This window comes from Trachemys scripta, chromosome 2 (genome assembly GCF_013100865.1).
Source record: "Trachemys scripta elegans isolate TJP31775 chromosome 2, CAS_Tse_1.0, whole genome shotgun sequence".
Taxonomy (NCBI): domain Eukaryota; kingdom Metazoa; phylum Chordata; order Testudines; family Emydidae; genus Trachemys; species Trachemys scripta.
Window position 1 is genome coordinate 40,333,986 of NC_048299.1, and position 24,381 is coordinate 40,358,366.

At 42.5% G+C, this 24,381-nt stretch overlaps 1 protein-coding gene across 2 annotated transcripts in view; it reads left to right on the forward strand.

Moving 5' to 3' along the window:
- Window positions 1-24,381, forward strand: part of FAM171A1 (family with sequence similarity 171 member A1) — a 140,135-nt gene that overhangs the window by 93,423 nt on the left and 22,331 nt on the right. The window contains exons 4-5 of one of the 2 annotated variants that reach the window (XM_034760367.1): window positions 4,490-4,648; window positions 11,712-11,888. In XM_034760367.1, coding sequence (XP_034616258.1) covers window positions 4,490-4,648; window positions 11,712-11,888 — 336 coding nt within the window. The remainder of the gene's footprint in view (window positions 1-4,489; window positions 4,649-11,711; window positions 11,889-24,381) is intronic. The other variant, XM_034760368.1, reaches the window with a different exon arrangement.

Here is a 24,381-nt window from a genome sequence, read left to right on the forward strand (position 1 = left end):
GCATCACTCCCTGGCCCTCCCAGACACGCGGGGGGGCCCCAAACAGAACATTTGATGGGGGCCTAAGGGCATTATACCAGTTCCCACACCGGATCCTGTCCCCCTATTTTCAAACCATTTATCCCACTTCAGCTCGGCCTGGTCGCGTATCACCACAGATTGTTGGGTGCTGAGCATGGTGGAAGAGGGGTTTACCCTCCAGTTTGTTTCCACTCCACTCTTCCTCCCAATCCCTCTTCAGGGACCCTTCTCACAAGCAATTGTTAGTCCAGGAGGTGTAAGCCCTCCTCCAGCTAGGCGCTATGGAGGAGGTTCCTCAGGACTTAAGAGGGAAGGGGTTTTACTCCTGTTATTTCCTATTATAAAGGCCAAAGGTAGTCTCCGAACCATTTTAGACCTGTGCGACCTCAAAAGCTATCTGAAAAAGCTGAAGTTCTGCATGGTCTCCCTGGCCTCCATCATTTACTCCCTGGATCCCAGGGACTGGTACATGTCTTTCAGTTTGAGAGATGTCTATTTCCATATCTCCATTTTCTGAGACTACAGAAGGTTTCTCAAGTTCTTTGTGAACCAGACCCACTGCCAGTTTGCTGTCCTCCTATTTGACCTGTCGGCAGCCCCATGGGTCTTTATGAAATGCATGGCGGTAGTGGTGGCCTTCCTGAAAAGGCGAAGGGTGCAGGTTAACCCGTACCTTGACAACTGGCTGATTAAAGGCCAGCCTGAGGCCCAGATGAAGTCCAGTATCCACCTCATTCGGGCAACCTTTCAAGCACTGGGCCTGCTGGTTAACAATCAGAAGTCAACCCTCATCCCCATACACAGGATAGAGTTTATCGGAGTGGTGCTCAGTTTTACACAAGCCAGGGCTATCCTCCCAGAAGCTCGCTTCCAGACGATTGCACACGTCGAGGCCGCCCCTGTCATGACAGCCCATTTCTGCCTCAGATTTTTAGGTCACATGGCCGTATGTACATATGTAATGCAGCATGCGAGACTGTGCTTCAGACTCCTTTAAGCTTGGCTGGCCTTGATGTTCTCAACAAATCACCATCATTTGGACTCTGTGCTCACTCTGGTCCTCACCTCCTTCGACTGGTGGAGGGATCCTTGGTTCGTGGGCTCAGGTGTTCTCTTTTTCAGGCCCCATCCCTTGATATTCCTAGTCTCGGATGCTTCTGAGATAGGTTGCGGGGCTCACCTAGGACACCTCAGGACTCAAGGCCTGTGGTCCCCAGAAGAGCTCTCTTTTTACGTATAGATGTCAGAGAGCTCAAAGCAGTTCATCTAGCATGTCAGGTGTTCTTACCCCATATTGCAAACAAGGACATAAGGGTACTTACAGACAACACGGCAGCCATGTTCTACCTCAGGCAGGAAGGGGCTCGCTCTTCCCCCCTGTGTCAGGTGGCTATTTGCTTATGAGAGTTTCGCATAAAGCACTCAAAGCTTCTCACCTTCTGGGAGCCCAGAATGAGCTGGCAGATCACCTCAGCTGGTCTTTCTCCACTCCTTGTGAGCTGTTCGCAACCAGGCAGAAGAGAAAATGTCACCGGTTTTGTTCTCTGCACAGCCAGAGCCTGGGCTCACTCACAGACGCCTTCTGCCTTCTTGCTCCCTTGGACAAAGCACCTGTTGTACGCCTTTCCCCTCAATCCACTCATGCACAAAGTCCTGCTGAAGGTCAGGCTGGACAGAGTGAGGATTATTCTTATAGCCCCAGCCTGGCCACCTGCTTCCATGGAGGTCAGCACTGGTTCAGCACATTGCTAAACCTGTCAGTAGCGACTCTGATGCCGCTCTCTCCCCTCCCAGACCTGATCTCTCGGTCGAATGCTCCATCCAAATCTCAACACCCTCCACCTAACAGCAGGGAAGCTCCTTGGTTAAATCCTGCGGAGCTGGCCTGTTTAGAGCATGTCCGCCAGGTCTTGCTAGGCCGCGGAAAACCATCCACCAGAGCTACATACCTTGCTAAGTGGAAGCGTTTTTCCATTTGGTCATCACAACATGGCCTCTCACCCGCTCAGTCATCTCTTCAGATAGTGCTGGTGTATCTGCTTCACCTGAAACAGCAAGGTCTAGCAATTTTATTGATTAAAGAGGATTTCACAGTGACTTCAGCATTCCACCTCCTGGTGGAGGGCCAATTGTTTTTCTTGCACAAAATGGCCATTTGTTTCCTCAAGGATTTAGAAAGGCTATAACCGCAGATATGGGAGCCTATTCCCCTGTGAGACCTAAACTTGGACTTATCAAAGCTCATGGACCCTCCCTTTGAGCCCCTGGCATCATGCCCCTGTCGTATCTTTCCTGAAAGGTAGCTTTTCTAGTAGCAATTACCTCGATCAGGGTCCTTCAGAACCCCGGTACACGGTCTTCTTTAAGGATAAGGGACAGCTCTGCTCTCATCCTGCATTCCTCCTGAAAGCACCTTTGCAGTTTCACAATAATCAGGCTATTTTCCTGTTGGTTTTCTTCCCCAAATCTCACGTGAATAGAGAGGAGCAGCACCTCCACACAAGCGACGTTGGATGCGCTCTAGAGTCTTCATCAATCCACATTCTGTAGATCCACGCAGCTCTTTGTGCTGATAGCAGACAGAATGAAAGGCCTACCCATTTTGACTCAGAGGATTTCATCCTAGATCACGTCATGCATTTGCACGTGCTATGAGCAGGCAGATGTACCTCCACCAACCATTTGGGCCTTCCATTCCACGAGGGTACAAGCTTCTTCAGTGGTGTTCCTAGCCCAGGTACCGATCCAAGACATTTGCAGCATGGCGACCTGGTCGTAGGTGCATATATTTTCTTGCCACTATGCCATCATCCAGCCAGCTAGTTTTGGTTGCCAGGTTGCAATCTGCATGTTCATATCTCCAAGCCTGCTTCCTATGGTAATGCTTGGGAGCCACCTAATGAGAATGGACAGTGCAAGCACTCAAAGAAGAAAAATGCTTACCAACCTTTCCATAACTGCTGTTCTTCAAGATGTGTTGCGCATGTCCATTCCAGGACCCACCTTCCTACTCGTCTGTCAAAGTTGGCCTGCAAGAAGGAACTGAGAGGGTGTAGGGTCGGCCAGACTCCTTATACCGCACCGTAGGCGCGCTGTACCAGAGGGCCATAGAGTCAACCTGATGGGTACCGCTGATGGAGAAATTTCTGGCAACTGTGCATGGGGTGCACACACACCTAACGTGGAATGGACATATGCAGCATATCTCAAAGAACAACAGTTACAGAAAGGTTAGTAACCGCTTTTGCAGGGTTTTTTGCTCTCCTCTGGTTCTCCACATGACTGATGAACTTGAGCCTGAGTGAATATATGATGTTTTAACTAATAAATCATTGGTTAAGCAACTTGACCTTTTTGAGAGATAGGGGGACAACTTTTTATAAAATCACCCAGTTTCCAGATTCTCTTCTCCAGAAAGAATAGTGATCCATTGCCTGCAGGGTTGCCCAAGGTTAGAGGCATCCACATCCATCATATCTTCTGTTAGTTAGCTACAACTACACAGGTGAAACTCTCCTTCCATGGAGGATTGCTTGGGCTTTTTTGGGTAGGAAGGATGAATGGTCATCTGTTTATCAGAAATTGAGGGGCATTTCTGTTTATCAGAAATTGATACTGAAGAACTGAGCAGAGTCTAGGGCTTGATAAAGAGTCTTCATTTGAATTTTGTCTATTTGTTCAGTCATTCGCTACACTTTCTGACCAGCATTTTACAGATTAGCACCTCAAATGATAGGTGTGTAATCTGTTGGCATGTATTTTGTTAGCCTTGGCCTTCAATTTTACCCAGGTTGTTTTTAGTGAAGCTATCCCATATGACATTTACTTTGGTTACATACAGTATAATCCTGTTTTTTCCTTAAATTATATTTTGCACTGTGATTTAAATAATCATTGTCTTATTGTACATGCAGTGAGGTGATGACTGGACCAAGCCATTATAATCAAAGCAAAGTAAGGAATTATGGAATAAATCGGATGGAACTACAGATAGAGTACTAGTTTAATAAACTATTACCTTGAAGACTTTAGGTGAAGTAAACTTTTCTATTTCAAATGAAATAATAAGAAATTAAGCATAGATAGTAAATTGCAAACTTTTCTTAGATTTTACATGCATTACCTCTATAGTTAGTTTGTTTTACCAACATTCATTGTTGGAGGTGTGCAAGGAAACTTTTTTAAAGTAAGACTAGGAAATATTTTCAAAAACCCCTAAGATATTTAGGTATCTTTATATATTTTACCTAGTAACACTTTGTGACAAAATATCACCCATCGCAAAGTAAATTCAAAAATGCGGTATTATCTTCACCTTCATAGTAGCTCATTGTTGCATCTATCCATCACAGAAAGATTTTAATTTGTAATGGACACGTTAAATGCACTTTTAAAGGGCTGTTCGATATACATATACGCTCCTAAACAATCTACACTCCTTGGATAATGTCACTTTTAATTTTCACAGGTGCACGGATTCAACCACGAGTTCACTTTCAAAGAAGAGCCCTAAAGTTGCCTGAGAACACCAGCTACAGTGATCTGACAGCATTTCTAACTGCAGCCAGTTCACCTTGGGAAGTGGACAGTTTTCCTTATTTACAAGGATTAGATGGAAATGGAACTGGTAATTTTGAGTATCTATCTTTGTTTTTATTCTGAGTTGATATTTGTTGGAATGTAGTTTTGGGGGGTTTGGTTTCTTTTTTCCATCTCTCTGTCATTTTCTCCCTTCCCCCCACAACACACCTTTTTCATTTCAAAAATATAGGTTCAGCTGTCTGATCAAAATACTGTTTCTAAAAAGCAGTAGTCCACATGACAATGTTCCTGTGCAACTGACACTAATAGTTCCCCGTGTTGGCAATCTCTAGATAAGAGCCCTGGGTTGAATCAGCATGGAGACTGAATGTCCTTATCACCCCTTATATATGGTCCCTGCAGGATGAAGTTGGAGGCTCATTGACATTGGTGGGTGAATAGCTTTCTTATGTTGCACCTGTCATTTGAAGACTAGCTTCCTGGCACATCAGTTTGGGTATCTTTTACAAATGCTACATTTATCTTCAATTTTAAAAATTGAGAGATGTGGGGAGGGGAAGAGATTTAACCTTCTAGATTATGCAGCATTATTAATCTCTAATTATTCCTGTGCCTGGAGGTCTGTACAATGTCCATAGTCTAAGAATTTAACGTTCTGCAGCATTGTGCTGTGCCAACAAAGAGTTGTTTCAACAGTCTTGTTAAATGCAGAGTAATTTTGGATCCTGCTTTGGCCAAAAGTGTTCAGATTCTTTTGAAACAAAGAAGAAAGCTGTGAAGAACTTTAATAGAAACAGCCCCCAGTGGACTTTGAACTTTGAGTTATTTTGTCTACATTCTTAACATCTTGGGATGGCAGCAGGTGAGGCAATTTAACTCTTCTAAGGGTACATCTACACTACAGCGGGGAGTCGATTTAAGATACGCAAATTCAGCTACGTGAATAGCGTAGCTGAATTAGACGTATTGCAGCCGACTTACCCCGTTGTGAGGACGGCGGCAAAATCGACTTCTGCCGCTTTTTGTCGGCGGCGCTTACTACCACCTCCGCTGGTGGAGATAGAGCGCCGATTTGGGGATCGATTGTCGCGTCCCAACGGGACGCGATAAATCGATCCCCGAGAGGTCGATTTCTACCCGCCGATTCAGGCGGGTAGTATAGACCAGACCTAATTTAGTCTCCTCCGGGTGCACTTATTTCTCCTAGTTAATTTAAGTTATTTCAAATATATGTTCAAGTGTGTAAGGTGTGTGTTAGTGAATCATGTGGATTTCTTCCAAGAGAAAATGGTGTGACCTTCCCCCTCCTCTCTGTTTTTCTTTCTTTCCCCTCTTACAACTCTCTCCTCATTCACAGATGCAGAGGTTTCTTGCCTGCTCTCCTCCTCTAACCCCTTCAGTTGCCTCAGTGATCCTGTCCTGTTCCATCTCTGGATCTTTCTCTCACCAACGCTCATCTCCTCCTGTTACTCTTTTGCATATCCTCTCATTCTCCTCTCCTCTCCCAATATCAAGCATGCTGTAGTCTCTCCCTTCTTAAACCCACCTTTGACCTCACTTGCATCTTCAACTACTACCCCATCACCTTTTTTTCCCTTTTAAGCTCATTGAATGCAGACTACAATTGCAGTCTAGACCTCCTCTTCTCCAGTTCCAGCCTAGACCCTCTTCAAATCAACTTCTGCCTCATGCATTACACTGTAAATATTCTTACCAAAGTCTCTAATGACCTCTTCCTAGTCAGAGCCCAGAACCAGTACTCCATCCTCATCCTCCTTGACCTGTCAAGTGCCTTTAACACAGTTGACCATCTTCCTCTTCTCAAAAACTTGTCCTCCCTTGGCTTCCATGTCTCTGTCCTCTCCTGGTTCTTCTTCTACATCTCATTGCTCCTTCAGTGTGTCCTTGGGATGATCTTCCTCATCACCCCTCCAGCTTTCCCTGAGGTCACCACGGGGCTCTGTCATTGGTCCCTTTCTCTTCCTCCTCCACACCTTATCTCTGAGTAATCTCATCCACAAACACACATTCTGCTCCCTTCCCTATGCTGATGATTTTTCAGGTCTCCCTCTTTACTCTGACTTGTCTCTTGTCCAACATAAAATCTCAGTCCGTCTCTTATTACATGGCCTTAAAGGTGTCTACCTGTCAGCTCAAGCAGAGCCGGCTTTAGGAAGTGCGGGGCCCGATTCGAACAGTTTTGACGGGGCCCCAGCAAGGATGACTGAAAAAAGAAAAAACACGTAAAAAAACATCTGGGGCTTGTACTCACCGGGCGGCACTCGTAGTCTTCGGCGGTTTGTCCTTCACTCGCTTCGGGTCTTTGGTGGCACTGAAGGACCTGCTGCCGAAGTGCGCCGAAGACCCAGAGCGAGTGAAGGACCCACCGCTGAAGTGTCGGCGAAGACCCGGAGCGCTGCTGGGTGAGTAAAAATTAAAAAGGAGCCTCTAGCCAGGGAAGGGATTCTCGGCCACTTGCCCCCACCCCGGCAGCCCTGCCACTGGGCACGGGGCCCTCTTAGGCGCAGGGCCTGATTCGGGGGAATTGGTGGAATTCTAAAGCCGGCCCTGAGCTCAAGCTCAAAATGGCTCTTAACCTTTCCCCCTCCAAGTCTCTCCTGCCCGCCAGCTCCTTTCTCAATCATTGCGCACAACACAACCAGCCTGCCTGTCACCGAGGCCCGTAAACTGGGCATCGTGCTAGACTCAGACCTCTCTCTATGTCCTTTCATCCAGGCTACGACTAAATCTTGCAGATTCTTTCTGCATAACATCTCTAAGGTACTGCCTTTCCTATCCATCCAGAGAGCTAAAACTCTCATTCAAGCTCTCACCAACTCATCTGTCGATTAGTGCAACATCCTTCTCTCTGAATTTACAAATGTAATCTTGCCCTACTCATACCCATTCAGAATGGTGCTGCAAAGATCGTTTCTTAGCCAGTCACTTGTCATCCCTCTCTTTACATTCATCCTCTGGCTCCCCATTCTCTATCACATCAAACCGAAGCTGTTTGTCTTCTCTTTCAAGACACTTGATGGCCGATCAGTTCTCATTCACTCAGCACATTATGGTAGCCCATTTGTTAAATTTCAAACAAGCATCTTTGTGCTCTCTCCCATGCTGCCCATCACACTTGGGAGGAGTTACCCATAAATATCTACAAAGCTACCTCATTAACCTCCTCCACGTCCCTTCTCAAACCTCTTCTTTGCCACAATGCCTACAAAAAACTTGACAATGGTTAGGCTTCTGGTGCACTGGGAACACTGCCTGTCATGCTTACCAGTATTGTCTTACTGTTTCCTTGTACCCTCCCAATGGTCTCTCTGCACCCATCTGTTGCCTCTTGTCTTATACTTAGACTGGAAGTTCTGTAAAGCAAAGACCGTCTTTTTGTTCTGTCTGTACAGTGCCTAGCATAATGGGATCCTGGTCCAATACTAGGGCTCTAGGCATGCTTATACAAATAATTTATTACTGATAATAATAAAAAGGGGGTTGTTGTATGAATACTACTTGCCAGAAATGTAAAGTGCCTGAAATAGTCTCCACAGGCCATTAAGTAGCCCCACTGTACGAGAAGACCCAAGTAGAGTAAATTCTTTGGACTCCCTCCTGTGTGTCAAGCTGGGCATGGGTTTATGGGTACACACTTACTCTACCCCCCACCCTATGCCACACACACTTATACTCACACATAGACCTTCCAGTCAGGGGAACATCTGTGGTTGAGCAGCAGGGACCTGTATTCGGCCCTTATTAACCATCATGCAAAAGTATCCATCTCACTTTAAAACTAAAAAAACTGAAAAGAGGTTGGAGGTATGAGAAGAGACTTTTACATAATTACATTGCAGGCAAGTTGCCTTCTACTCATACTTCTCTTTCTCTTGGAGAAATGTTAGCCTGTCAAACCTTCAGCTTGGATAAGCTACTTCATTATTTAAAGCTCACCAAATATAATCTTAGTCAGTAGACCCTTCTTCCAATAGTTGTTGAATATAAGATCACCACCAGCTGGTGGCGATTGCTGATTTTTTTATGGTACCTGCAAATTATAATTTTCACTTTCCTGAGTATAAACCAGTAATTTGCATGGGAGGAAGGGATTCTTGCTGAATAGAGTTTGCTCTTTGTCTGTGTCTCTGCTAAATTTCTCTCATGTTTAACTGCGTACAGTGAACTCCGGAGCATTGCAATTTGGTCCTCCCATTGTGAAAGTGTGTTACACCTAATAGCGAGTGTTTATCCATTGTAACTTTGTAGTAGTTTAACTAGAAACTTTCCCTTTGAATTCAACAGTACTTTCCAAGGAGTTCTAATAATGTACGTTAGGAGCAGTACAGTTAAAACCCAATACATTAATCAGCCTATTCTAAACAAAAAAATATAAAGCACTTTGTATGCAAATAATGATAAGCCTGTTGTGTCTTGGCTTATTGCTTGTATTAGTAGCATTTTATGGCGCACAAGGCTGGTTTCTAAACAAACAGCACAAAAACCTCTGTATTCTACAGCAATGGGCCAAACCCCCATAGCAGGCAATAATGTTATCTCAGCATTTGGGGCTATTGCTGTGTAATATTAGCTTATTTATAAAGGGTGAATTCAGAGTTACTAAAAGCATGTATTTTCCTCATAGATTTGAGGTCACCAGGTTTTAAAACATAAACTGACATTCATTGCAGTCACTCCTATTTAATCTATGCATATACTTACCAATCCCCCAGCATCTGTTTCACAAGCAGTCAGTTAGCTTACCTTCACAACACAACACAACACAGTAAGCCAGAAACTTAATTTTTAAATGAAAGTTTAGATTCTGTGGAAATAGATGTCCTAGGCCTTTTTTATTAGCCAGTGGACTTTAAAATCTGCCTGCTTCCTTAGAAAGTAAGCTCTTCAGCCTGAGACTGCTTGAACACAGTGTCAGAAGGAGGTATGTTGCTTTAGATAGAATGGAGGCAAAGTTCCACTAGAACACTTTTTTTTCCCTCCCAGCTAATTATTGATTTTCCAGTCATAGGCATAAATATAAGCAAAATCCAAACCAAGTAGAAATAGTCAAGTAAAATGTATTACATAATTTATTTTCAGATATTAATATTGCATTTTATAAACCTTTAGGTGATAACATGCTTCATTAGGGATTTGAATATATGAAAAAACTGACCAGGTCATGACCTCCTTTAGCAATTAGAAGTTATTTCTCTATCAAATGTTGACAATTCATGTCTTCCTGAGGAAGCAATGTATTCTATGCTAACACAGATAACATATGTGGTTATTGTAAATTAAAATGCTCTGGTACGGTTTCTCGTAAATGTAACTGCTGCTCAATAAAACCCAGTCTCTATCTTACAGCAAGCTCTCTGCCAATGGAAAATTCGCATAATTGTCTGTTGTATTTCAACAAACAGCTAGTGTTAATACAATCTTCTTGACAAAATAATCTGTAGTACTGTGATACTTCACAATTACTTAGGCTTGGTCTACACTACAGCATTAGGCCGATATAAGGCAGCTTATGTCGACCTAATTATGTCAGTGTATACGCTGCACCCTTGTTCCTGCCGATATAAGTGTCCTACTACACTGACATAATAACTCTGCCTCCATAAGCCGCGTAGGGCTTATGTCGGTGTAGTTAGGACAACACAGCGTCTGTGTGGATACTGTAGGTTACTCATACCGCTGCTGACTGTCATTCTTGTCAATTTCATAGCTCCATGCTGGAGCATGAAATTGAGGAGAAAGCCTGGTGGGTGGAGGGCTCCAGCTACAAGCCGGCTGCCCACAGACTCCCCGCCGGGCTCCTGCCTGGGCTCCCCACTCCCCAATGGGAGCCTGGGTGCTGCCCTGAGGCTCCTGGCTCCCGCTGCCCCGAGGCTTCTGGGGCTCTCTGCTCCCCACTAGGAGCCGAGAGCTGGGTGGGGAAGGCAGCTGTGCTCCTGGCGGGGAGCCGAGAGCCCCTGCAGCTGCTGCGCTCCCTGCGAGGGGCAGGGAGTAAAGAGAAGAGGGAGGCAGTTTTTAAGTTTTCAGCCTTTTTTGGCTTTTTAACAAACAACTTTTTGAGCTCTACCTGTGCAATGGCACAGGCTTTCAGGTACTAGTAAATAACCAAAAAGGACCATCTCAGATCATGGGAGTTCTCAGTCTGGCATTTTTTGTAAGTGCTGTATTTTTTATATATATATATATATAATATATATATATATATATATATATTTTTGGGTAGGGCCTTGACTTTGGTTAGCTGACTTTGTCAGTGAGAATAATGGTGTTCAATAAAAGCCATCCCTGAAATCTTATTGACTTTTAGGAGTCATAGTAAAAATCTTGTATGCCCTGGCTGTACTGAAACCTCATCCTAACAGATACCTGAATTGTGATACTACCAATTGTCTAGGGATCACATTTCATGTTTTAGATTAGTAGGTGATCATGTCTGGGCTCTAGCAGTCTCTAGGTTTAGTGTTTTTTAGAGGCTCGCTTAAAAATTTTTCAGGGAAGTATGAGATTATTTCCCAAAGGTGCTGCCATCTCTAGTTCTTTCCTTTTCTTTAGTAGCTCTCTTCCACTTTCCGCTCTATGGTCATAGACGCCTGGGGTGTATAATGTTTTTTTTTTTTTAAAATCAAATAAATGTTGATTAATACTGTACTTTGGTGGGTGATCATTTTAAAACATAAACTAATGATCACTATGTCTAATAAATTCTCTTAATATACATGGATCTAAGAAAAATATTATTACAGATCATAAAAATGTATACGGTTTGGCTTTTAATTTCAATGAAGAAGCGAAGCAAAAGCATTCTTGAATTTTAAAACAATAGTTAACATTGTCCTCTCTTCTACTATTGCAAATTTTGGCCATTAGTCTGTTTAAATTATGGGCTGTATGCATTTGCACTATGCTTGTGCAAATCTTCTTAAAGAAGAATGGAAAGAAGAAAATGTATTTAAAAAAATATAAAATACTTCTTGCAAAGATTATCAGGTGGAAAATTAAGAAATGTAAATGTCAGTTTTCTGGAAGTATTAACAGGTTAGCTTTAATTTCACCTTCCCTTGATAACAGATAATATAATGTATAATAATTAATACAAATATGTAACATACCATTATTCTTTCACTTGATAGGAAATAGCACCAGGTATGACCTTACCCCTGTCACTGCAGTCAGTGTTCATTTGCTCAACAGCGATGGGGCTCCAATCCCAGTGAATGGCCCCATCTATGTAACAGTGCCTCTGCCAACAAACAGCAACCTGAAGCACAATGGCCATGTTCCAGCCTGGAGGTTTGACCAAAAATTTGGTAAGCAGTATTTTGTAGTGATCCTGCAATCATTTTCATTCCTCTGAAGCTTGCTTCTCATTGTTTTTCATTTAATGTCCCTTTTAGAGAGTATAAAAATCTGTTTTCTTGGTGTCTAAAAGTAGAATTTGTATTAGTAAAGCTACATGATTAGGTATTAAAAGCTAAACAGTTGTGTATGTTGTGTATTGTTTCCATTTACAACTTTTTTCTGTAAACTTTATCAATATTCTAATCAGTGTTTTGAATAAAAAATTAATCTGCTTTTAAGTTATTTAACAACGTAGATTTCAACATCTGGAAGGGTTTTGTACATCTAGGTTAACAAAAATCAGTTGTGAGCAAATGAGAGCCACTGAACACTTCGAAAGGATGAGAAATGCCATGAACATACACTGTCAAACAAAACGCACTGAGTTGTCTTTGTTGCTCCGTGAAATTCATCCCTTGATAGAAAGCCAGCAGAAGGCATATACATTATGCAAACCATATTTAAGACTTAAACCTTCATAGTTTGAAGTGGTGCATGTGCCTCATGCTGGCCCTCTGTACAGGAGTGAATTTCACCTTGAATTATTCACGTGAAGGGTTTATCTAATTGAGGAGCAATTTCAGGAGAAGAAAGAGGAATGGAAGAGGAGAAAAGTAGAGATTAGAAAGAAAGAGAAGTGGGAAGTCAGAAGCATGGATTTCCTGGAGAGAGAGAAATTGTTTAGGTGCTCCTGGCAGGTGAGAGATTTGTCTTAAATTATGATTTCTTGTAGAAGATTTCAGAAATAGAAGAACAAGCATGAAACCATTTTTTCCTCAAATGAGCATTTGGCTTATCTTCTGTCTCTATTAACTGAAGGTGGATTTGGGGTTTTCAAGTGTCATTCCTAATAGAAAAAAAATCTGTTAGAGGAAATCTGTTAGAGAAAAAAATTATTAGAGGATTTATTTAGAAATGGCTCTGAACAACCTATAGAACTTAATAAAGAAGGATATATCTTCTGTAGAATGTTTAGATGAAATGCAAAGAATATAATGGAGAAGGCTTTGGAATTTTTACACAAGATGTGGAATAGCTAGTTTTCTGTTTACCCCCAGCTAATTTGAAAATCCTTCTCTTAACTCGTACTTACTTGATCTGCTTTTTATGGCACAGTTAGCAGTAGGGTTCACGCATTCAGGTTCTTCCTGAAATTGATTTTGATTTGTGATTCTAGAAACTGTTCTGTTTTTCACTTGTTCAAAAGAAGAATAGGAAGACTGACTCATTCACTTTCCACACAAGAAGCCGTCCATCCCTAATCCTTCCTGTCTGCTGCATTATAACTTAGAATGGCTCACTGGTAGTTACTGTAAAAGATTATGATTTTGATTTTAAGGTGACTGCTGATTTATGATTGAACTTCCATGTCCCAATAGTGGGGCAGTAAAAGCTCTCTTTGTTTTTCACTATTGCATATAAAGGACTAGATACCCAGAAAACTGAGTGACTGGCCAACAAAATGGCAGATAAAATTTATTGTTGATAAATGCAAAGTAGTGTGGCTTGGAAAACATAATCTCAACTATACATACAAAATGATGGGGTCTAAATTAGCTGTTACCATTCAAGAAAGAGATCTTGGAGTCATTAGGGATAGTTCTCTGAAAACATTCACTCAATGTGCAGCTGCAGTCAAAAAAGCTAATAGAATATTAGGAACCACTAGGAAAGGGATAATAAGATAGAAAATGTCATAATGCCGCTATATAAATTCATGGTACGCACACACCTTGAACACTGCCTGCAGTTCTGATCACCCCATCTCAAAAAATATATATATTAGAATTGGAAAAAGTACAGAGAAGGGCAACAAAAAGGAATAGGGATCTGGAAAAGCTTCCATATGAGGAGGGATTAAAAAGACTAGGACTGTTCAGCTTGGAAAACGACTGTGAGGAATATGCTAGATGTCTATCAAACAATGAATGATGTGCAGAAAGGAATACACAAAGAACCAGGGGTTGCCCAATGAAATTAATAGGCAGCAGGTTTAAAACAACAGGAAGTACTTCTTCACACAATACACACAGTCAATCTGTGGAACTCATTGTCAGGGATGTTATCAAGGCCAAAAGTATAACTGGGTTCCACCAAGAATTAGATAAATTCATGGAGGGTAAGTCTATCAGTGGTTTTTAGCCAAGATGGTCAGAGATGGAACCCAATGCTCTGGGTGTCCCTGTACCTCTGACTGCCAGAAGCTGGCTCTGGCAACAGGGGATGAATCAGTTGATAACTGCCTTGTTCTGTTAATTCCCTCGGAAGCACCTGGTAGCAGACACTATCGGAAGACAGGGTACTGGGTTAGATGGATCATTGGTCTGACCCAGTATGGCCATTCTTATGTTCAGCTGAGTCAAGTATGCACTGGATGTAACTGAATGGGGGTAACTGGTGCCACAAAAAGGGGCTGTTCGTGCCCTCTCAATCCTTTGGCTGGTTCTGTATTGGCTGCCTATACAGATGTGCCATGAGGCTAGCAGAGTATTGCTGGAGACTTTGAAGCTGGTGGGGGGATGACGTACAGACCATAAGTGCTCCTGCACTGAACAGTCAGGGAATTTAAAGTCCTACTCCTTCATCTCTCTAGCTAGTAGAGACTGGAAGTGGTACAGAAGGAGGATCAAGAGCTCATTTGGGTAGTGGGGACAAGGACCATACTGCACAACCCCACCATTTCTGGCTGAATAGGAACATCATTTAATAGACTTCAGGAAGGAGTCCTGGGCCAGAAGTATGGTGGCCAAGAACACTGGGAATCCAATTCTTCCTTCAGTTATGTGGGTGTAAATCCTGTTGAAATCAAGAAGCTGTATGGGGTTGCCCGTCAGGAGTGAAATCAGTCTAAAGTCTGTTTGCTACATTTTTCTCTCCTTAGACATAAACAATCTTCAAGATTCTGACAGGACCAAGAAAAATCTTAGAAGAGAAATGGCAAGAAAGCTTTGATAAATTTCTTCCAAATATCCCTTACTTTCAAAATTATAATATAAATCTGTAATATTAAGTAAAAGTAACTCCCAATGTTGGCTGAGATTCAAAAGAAAGAAACCTACAATCCCCGTAAATACCAAACACACATTCGCCAACACAGCGAGATGATGGACTTGCATTTTGGCATATCTTTAGAAGACATGACTCCATAATGTTAATGCACCTGTGCCTGCTATTCCCATTACTTACAGTTGCTGAAGAGTACAGAGTACCATCATGAAAATAAAGTTGGAGTCATTAATTTAGACAAAACTTCTCAAGGGCATAATTAGTTGCTGTTTATTTTATTAATTATTCAGAGGTACTGCTGCTTTAATTTGCTTGATGTGCCATGCATTCAAATCAGGACATTAGTAATGAAACATCTTATTTGGAACAGTATGAAATAGATAAAGCAGATTATCAGAATGATTTTTCTGATTTCCCATTCCACCAGTGTCACTGGAATGGCTTTCACTTAAATATGCTCAGTTTTCCCCCCAATCCCTCTACAGGGTAGAGCTTATGGTAACAAAAATGCAGACTGCCCATGGCAAACAACCTAAAAACCTGTCAATTTTGGCCAATGTAAAGAGTCATCTTTCCACTCTGTAGAAGAAAATTCCTGTGTTTCGAGTCTAGAAGCCACTGGGTTTGTATTAGGACAATGTTTTCCCAGCAAAATTTATTGAATCCCGAGGATGAAACATGTCTAATATTTCTCTCCCCCTGCCAGAAACGTGAGAAAGTATTTCAGCTTTTTAGAGTCAACTATACTGCATACAAAAAGAACGAGGAGTACTTGTGGCACCTTAGAGACTAACCGATTTATTTGGGCATAAGCTTTCGTGGGCTAAAACCTACTTCATCAGATGCATGGAGACTCCATGCATCTAAATATCCATGAGACCCATCATCATTTGGGACCCTACTTCCAAATGGTGTCATGGTATCCTCTCGCACTGAGGATATCCCAGTTATTGGGAAGAGACCGGTAATAGCAATGGGTGATTCAATTATTAGAAATATAGATAGTTGGGTTTGTGATGACTGGGAGAACAGCATGGTAAATTGCCTAGCGGGTGTGAAGGTTGCAGATTTCATGAGGTATTTAGACAGCTTATGTGCAGTGCTGGGGAGGAGCCGGTGGTCATGGTATATGTAGGTACAAATGACATAGGAAAATGGTAGGAGAGAGACCAAATTTAGGCTGCTAGGTAAGAGATTAAAGTCCAGGGCCTCCATGTTAGCATTCTCTGAAAAGCTTCCCGTTCCCTGAAAAGGGACAAAAAGACAGGCAGAACTGTAGGGGGCCATTGGACGATTGGAGCACTAAAAGGAGAACTCAAGGAAGACAGGGCCATTGCAAAGAAACTAAGTGAATTCTTTGCATCTTCACTGCTGCTGATGCGAGAGAGGTCACCACACCCGAGAAATTCTTTTTAGCTGACAAATTTGAGGAACTGTCCAGATTGACCCATAGAGGAGGTTTTGAACAAATTGATAAATTAAACTGTAATAAGTCAGCACGGCCAGATGATATCCACCCAAGAGTTTTGAAGGAACTCAAACATGAAATTGCAGAACTACAAACTGTGGTATGTAACTTATTGCTTGAATCAGCCTCTGTACTAGATGACTGGAGGGTAGCTAATGTAATACTGATTTTTTTTTAAATGCTCCCAAGGTGATCTTGGCAATTAAAAGCTGGTAAGCTTAACTCCAGTACCAAACAAATTGGCTGAAACTATAATAAAGAACAGAATTATCAGACACACCTGAACACCGATATGTTGAAGAGTCAACACAGCTTTTGTACAGGGAAATCATGCCTCACCAATTTATTAGAATTCTTTGAGGGTGTCAGCAAGCAAGTGGACAAAGATGATGCAGTTGATCTAGTGTATTTGGACTTTCAGAAAGCTTTTTTGACAAGATCCCTCACCAAAGGCTCTTAAGCAAACTAAGCAGTCGTGGGATAAGAGGAAAGGTCTTCTGATAGATCAGTAACTGGTTAGAAGATAGGAAACAAAGGGTAGGAATAAATGATTGGTTTCACAATGAAGCGAGGTAAATAGCGAGATCCCCTAAGGATCTGTACTGGGACCTGTGCTGTTATCATAAATGATCTGGAAAAGAGGGTGAACAGTGGCAAAACTTAAAGATGACACAAAATTACTCAAGATAATTAAGTCCAAAGCTGACTGAGAAGAATTACAAAGGGACCTCATTAAATAGGATGACTGAGCAGCCAAATGGCAGATGAAATTCAGTGAAAGTAATGCACTATACGTACAAAATGATGGGGTCTAAATTAGCTGTTACCACTCAGAGATCTTGGAGTCATTGTGGATAGTTCTCTGAAAATATATGCTCAATGTGCAATGGAATCATTAGGAAAGTGATAGATAATAAAACAGAAAATATCATAGTGTCACTATATAAATCCATGGTACTGCATGGAGTTCTGATTGCTCCATTAAAAAAGATAGACTAGAATAGGAAAAGGTACAGAGAAGGACAACTACAATGATTAGGGATATGGAACAACTTCCAGATGAGAGATTAAAAAGACTGGGACTGTTCAGCTTAGAAAAGAGACAACTGGGGGAGGGGATATGATAGAGGTCTATAAAATCATGAATGGTGTGGAGAAGGTGAATAAGGAAGTGTTATTTACCCTTTCACCTAACACAAGATCTAGGGGTCACCTAGACATAGGCAGCAGGGTTCAAACAAACAAAAGGAAGTACTTCTTCACAGAATGTACAGTTAACCTATGGAACTCATTGCCAGATGATGTTGAGAAGGCCAAAAGTATAACTGGGTTAATGGAGAATAGCTCTATCAATGGCTATTAGCCAGGATGGTCAGGGACACAACCCCATGATCTGGGTGTCCCTAAAGCTAGAACTGGATGACGGGATGGATCACTTGAAATTGCCCTGTTCCATTCATTCCCTGTGAAGCATCTAGCATTGTCCACTCTCAGACAACAGGATACTGGGTTAGGTGGACCATTGGTCTGACCCAGTATGGCCATTTTTGTGTTCTTACCATTTGACTGGCTTCTGTTGCACTTGAATGTGCTTGGTTTTTATTTGTTTCAATGAGGAGATCCTTGGGGTCAATCAGTTTACATTTCAAGTACTAAGTAAAGGGTAGGCAAACTTTTTAGCCTGAGGGCCACATCAGGGAATAGAAATTGTATGGCGGGCCAAGAATGCTCACAAAACTGGGGTTGGGGTGCGGGAGGGGGTGAGGGCTCTAGGGTGGGGCTAGGGATGAGGATTTTGGGGTGTAGGAGGGTGCTCTGGGCTGGGACCGAGGGGTTCAGAGGTGGGAGGGGGATCAGGGTTAAGGCAGGGGTATGGGAAGGGCAGGGGGTGCAGGCTCCAAGGTGGGCTGGGGATGAGAGGTTTGGGGTGCAGGAGGGGGATCAGGACTGGGGTGGGGGTTGGGGCATGGGGAGAGGCTCAGGGGTGCAGGCTCCGAGCAGCGCTTACCTCAAGCTGCTCCTGGAAGCAGTGGCATGTCCCTTCTGCAGCTTCTCTGCGTCAAGTGGCCCCTGACCCTGCTAGAGCGCTGGAGTGGGGCTATGCTGCTTCCAGGAGCCACGTAGTGCAGCCCTCGACCCTGTGCCCCAGAGCAGGGCCATGCTGCGGCTTCCAGAAGCCATGTGGTGCGGCCCACACCCTGGCTGGAGTGCTGGAGCGGGGTCGAGCCATGTGGTGCAGCGCCAGAGTGGGGCCAACCCGGGTGGTGCGGCCCTCGGCCCAGCACCCTGGCTGGAGCAAGCCCCAAACCCCGCTCCCCAGTGAGAGCTCGCAGACCAGCTTAAAACAGCTCACGGGCCGTAGTATGTGGCAATGCATAACTAGATATCCAAGAATGCATAATATAGAGATCAGGATTGATCCCTCAGTGAAGCTTTTGGTACATCCAATTAACACCTTAACCGCAAAGAGTCACATATGGCTTGTTCTGGATGTAATGGCAAAGGATTCAGGGGTGAGGAGGTTAAAACTTTTTTTCCTTTTTCCCTTAGTAAAATATTTATGTTCTCTTTCATGCTCTAATGTTTAAATGAAACGGAGTGTAGCTCAGTGTCCTGTTTCAGTGTATTTCCTTTTCCCTGAACACTTAACATACATCTTGGACATAACCTTGTTGTCTTTAACTTACCAGTTTCTGCGCAGAGAACAGATGCGCATTCCACGATGAATGAAAACTCAACCATGCGTTAATGTAAAGGATAGCAATGTGGAAGGAAGAAACATATCTTGGGGATCTCTTTATGGTTTTACAAAGAAAGATGTTTTATACACTGGTACTGTACTTAGTGCTTTGACTGCATATGATCCTGCTAGGTGCCTATCTGCATCTTCATATGCCTAAATACCTTTGAAAATCTCACCCCAGTTAAGTCATTGGCAAAACGTCTGTTGATTTCAGTGGGGTCAGGGTTTCATCCTGTGTGTCTTGATTCCTCACCTGTAAAATGAGGATAATACTTCCTACCCTCAAATGGGTCTTGTGCTAATAAATACAGGAATGCACAGATACTGGTGTTGTGAGTGCCATAGAAAAGCTCATTTAAATATAAATTTGAAGTAGGCTTTTATTTGTTTTTACTAGGTAAAGTAATTCTCACTTTTTACTGTGAACACTGTCACATACTGAGGAGGATTCTAGAGCACTGAAGAATTAAAACAGCTTATTGTAGATTCCAGCTGTCTGTTATACCACAAATTATTCTAAAGAATTGACTGGTGAAAGCCCCTGATTAAACCTCTTATGGGGAGTCTAGGAGATTCAGCTGGACTGAGAGGAGACTTGCCGCATTCTCATGCTCTGTGACAGGCATAGGCAAATGATACTGTCCACATACGGTCTTACATATTTGGCAGGTTTATTTACCGTGATACCGACCAATGAAAAGTTATGTTAGTGAAAGCTAACTGTGGTAGATGCAGTGAGAGGAAAGAGTCTGACTGCTGGGCCCAGCTGTCTGTGCACACTTGCAAGCTTTTGGTGTGATAAATGACTGGGAGAGGAACAACTGGGAGACATGTGGTGAGGCATAGGTCCTGGGGGGAATATTTTAGAAAATATTTCAAGTATTAAGGAATCTAGAATTTTTGATGCTAAAGTGAATTATTTGTAATCTTTGGTAGGATGAATAATTTACAGTTTTCTAGAAAGTCTGTTGATTTTGAGTGGTCTCGAAGGGTATGTCTATATAGCAAAGAAAAGCATGCGGCTGGCGCATAACACCTGACTTGGGCTTGTGAGACTCTTGCTGCAGGGCTGTTTCATTGCTCTGTAGACTTCCAGGTTCTGCTTGAGCTCTGGGATCCTCCCACCTCACAGGTCCTAGAGCCCGGGCCCCAGCCCAAGTCCGGAAGTCTGCACGGCAATGAAACAGCCCTGCGGGGCCAGCCACTGGTGTCTAGTTGCTATGTAGATGTACCCTAAGTCAAGGATAATTGGACTGCAAGAGATAATTACTGCACATACAGTGGTTTACTTGCTATGGGATTTCACACACTTTGGTCCTTCAGCATCCCAACAAAACCCACTGAATACCAAAACCTCTCTGGTCCACTTATTATGGTAACTATTTGTATTATAGTAGCGCCCAAAGGCCCCAGCCAGGATCAGAGCACCATTGTGCTGGGTACTGCATGCACACACAGGAAGACCTGTTCCCTGCCCCAAATAGCTTATAATCAAAGTCAGTATGTATAACCAGATTCAAAATTCTGGCTACGATATTGCCAGAAACTATCAGGTTAGCTGAGCATATGGAAATTCTCTTGCAAATTGTGAAGAGGAAATCGGCCTCTACAAAGTTCCCAGCTTACACTGTGTATTACTTCTGTAGTTTACAAGTTCTTTGACAACTTGATTTTGACTTTCTTTTTAATCTCAAAACTGTCAAGGTTAAATTCCTCTTTTTAAAGATTAAATCCACTAAGGAATACAGTTTAACTGCTTTCAAAGAATTCTGTTCTTTCTGAGTGTTGCCATAGAAATGGCAGTTACCAAAAACAGCTTTTTAATCGTGTATGAAGCCTGCATAATATAATAGATGCAAATATAATTGCAGAGTAGTAGACAGATCTCAGCTTCAGTGGAGAAGAGGGGAGAAGCTCTTTGCTAATGCTTCATATGTTTAGCTCTCTGAGGGAGGTTTTGGCTAGCATGATCCCTTTGGAGGAGTGTAATTAAGAACATGGGTCACAGGCTGTTGTGGTTGTGTTTTATTAACACACAATGTGTGTTTTATTGTACTTTCTAAAGTACAGAGTAGAACTTCCAAAACTAGAAGTAATTTTAAAGGGTTTTTCCCCCTCCTTCTCTCACTGATGTACCATATATATTGCTTGAACAATAATGACAGGGATTTTGTGGCATAGCAAATGAGTCAGAGGCATGAATCTTATAGTGATGTATAGCAAAGGAGGGATGAGAAAGAAGATAGACAAGGAACAAAGTTGATGCTAAAATATATTAATATGCCCAAACAATATGTTGTTAAAGTTGGTGAACACAAAATTACATTCAATAATAAACTTTAAGACCAGGAACGTCATATACGCTGTATTTCTCCATACAGCAATACTGATTTCACTAATGCTCAACCGCTATACCGTGCAGCCAGTACACAGCAATATTAGCTCTGCCCCTCTCAGGATGCCAGACTTCCAGTTTCCCTATCCCCTAGTTATCGCCCAACACAAATGTGTGTGGTAGAGGGGGGAGGTAGTCTTGGATTCGAGACTGAGAGAGCAGGGTGGAGCTGGGAACGGGGGGGGGAGGGGGAAGGGGAGGAAGGGTTATGTTGCCTGGGACTGTTGTGGGGAGGTGTGGGAAGGGAGTGGAGCTGAGTAGTGGAGCTGCCTGAGGGTAGAAGCTGGGGAAGTGTCGGTGGTAAAGCTGGAAGGTCTCAAAGTATCAGGACAGTCTTCCTGTGTCACGTAGGGTAACTGTTAATTAATAATTCTAAGTGAAATGTGGAAGTCACTGTAGCCAATGGTATTACAAACTCTAGGCCTGATCCTGAAACCACTGATCACCTATGACTCACAATGACATCAAAGGGAGTTTGAGGTGCTAATCATCTCTTAATGTGTTTCTGCCTCAGTTTCCAAATCTGTAAAATAAAGATAATGCTTACCAACCTCAAAGGTGTGGTGTGAGGCTGAATGGATTAAAGGATATAAAGTGCTTTGAGGTGTTTGGATTGGAGGAGTTAGAGTTGCAGGGTTTTATTTATTTATTTAATATTAGTTATATAATATTAATTGTATTATTTATTGAAATTAGTCAATAGCATGTGATAAAGGAAATGTTAAAATGAATATGTTTCATATAAACCCAGAATCAGACATTGAGATGGGGAAAGCAGAGCCAAGCTTTCCCATTTGAAATATAATTATTGATTTATGTGTAATAGAGATTTTCTTTAATAAGCCTTTTCTGTTCTGGGTTTCGGGGGGAAAAAGAAATGATGGAAATAACTTTTGTATACAATCTGCCCCCCCTGCCTCAGATGCTATTAAAATTACTAGTAAAGAAAAATGGTGTGTGCTTTTGTTAAATATTAGACAGGTAATTTTATTCAGCTTCTCCCTTATATTATTAAGACAAAGGTAACAAAGGAAAACCACAGCGCTCAGTTCAAACTTCTGTCATTCATTGAACAATAACATTTTGTGATGCTGGTTTTTTGGCAGAAATATTTTAGATTTCATGTAATAAAATGTGTATTTTTCTGATAATCAGTGGTCTGAAACACACCAAATTGGTTTCTTTTTGCCAAGTAATGATGACGTTACTAAAATAGTGGCAGGATTTAACTACACTATTCCCAAATGCCATACAACAAATGCTGTAAGAGTGGAAGAATAATGAAGGTATGATCTCAGAGCATGGACATTCAATTATTGGTGTTGCCTAGCAACTTCAAAAACAATATTGTAATATTAACTTATTCCTAAGAATTGTTAAACTCCTGTGTATTTGTGGCAAGAAAAAATAGCATTTCTGTATTATAGCAGTGGCACTTCTGATGTTATATTGATTGTCAAGTAGGAATTTTCCAAGCTGTATTTTCATGGCATATGGCTTTTCCTAAAAAAAAAAAAAAAAAATACTTCTTGTTAGACTAAAATTTCTTATGCTAGTTGCAACCTACTAATTTTTTGCTGCCAGTTTTAAGAAAAGCATGTAGTTTTTTACTTATCGGAATAAAAAGTGGCCATTTACAAACTTGAAGAAAATTGGGGCTTCTTTATTCAGAAGAAGAATGTAAAGGTTAGTTTCATATGCGGGCCATAGACTTAATTCTGAATTAGTTTTAGAAATAACCATGTTAGGTATATTTGAATATCATGTACAATACACATATGATTTAATAGCGTAATGTCCTATCCCAGCCCTGGTCTACACTACAAGTTTAGGTCGACTTTAGCAGGGTTAAATCAAATTAAGCCTGGACACATCCACACGACGAAGCCCTTTCTTTTGACTTAAAGGGCCCTTTAAACCGGTTTCTTTACTCCACCTCCGACGAGGGGATTAGCGATAAAATTGGCCTTTGCGGGTCGGATTTGGGGTAGCGTGGACAGAATTCGACGTTATTGGCCTCCGGGAGCTATCCCACAGTGCTTCATTGTGACCGCTCTGGACAGCACTCTCAACTCAGATGCACGGACCAGGTAGACAGGAAAAGCCCCGCGAACTTTTGAATTTCATTTCCTGTTTGCCCAGTGTGGAGAGCACAGGTGATCACGCAGAGCTCATCAGCACAGGTAACCATGATGGAGTCCCCGGATCGCAAAAGAGCTCCAGTATGGACAGAACGGGAGGTACAGGATCTGCTCACCATATGGGGAGACGAATCAGTGCTAGCTGAACTCCGTAGCAGTAAACGAAATGGCAAAATATTAGAAAAGGTCTCAAAGGCCATGAAGGACAGAGGCCATAACAGGGACGCACAGCAGTGCCACATGAAAATTAAGAAACTAAGGCAAGCCTACCACAAAGCCAGAGAAGCAAACGGAAGGTCTGGGGCAGAGCCACAAACATGCCGCTTCTACGCGGAGCTGCATGCCATTCTAGGGGGTGCAGCCACCACTACCCCAGCCGTGTGCTTTGACTCCTTCAATGGAGAAACACGCAACAGGGAAGTGGGTTCAGGGTACGTGGAAGATGATGATGATGATGAAGACAATGAAGCTAACTCACAGCAAGGAAGCGGAGAAACTGGTTTCCCCAACAGCCAGGATATGTTTATCACCCTGGACCTGGAACCAGTAACCCCCGAACTCACCCAAGGCGTGCTCCCAGACCCTGAGGGCACACAAGGGACCTCTGGTGAGTGTACCTTTGTAAATATCACACCTGGTTTAAAAGCAAGCGTGTTTAATGATTAATTTGCCCTGGCAATCACGGCAAGTACAGCTACTGGAAAAATCT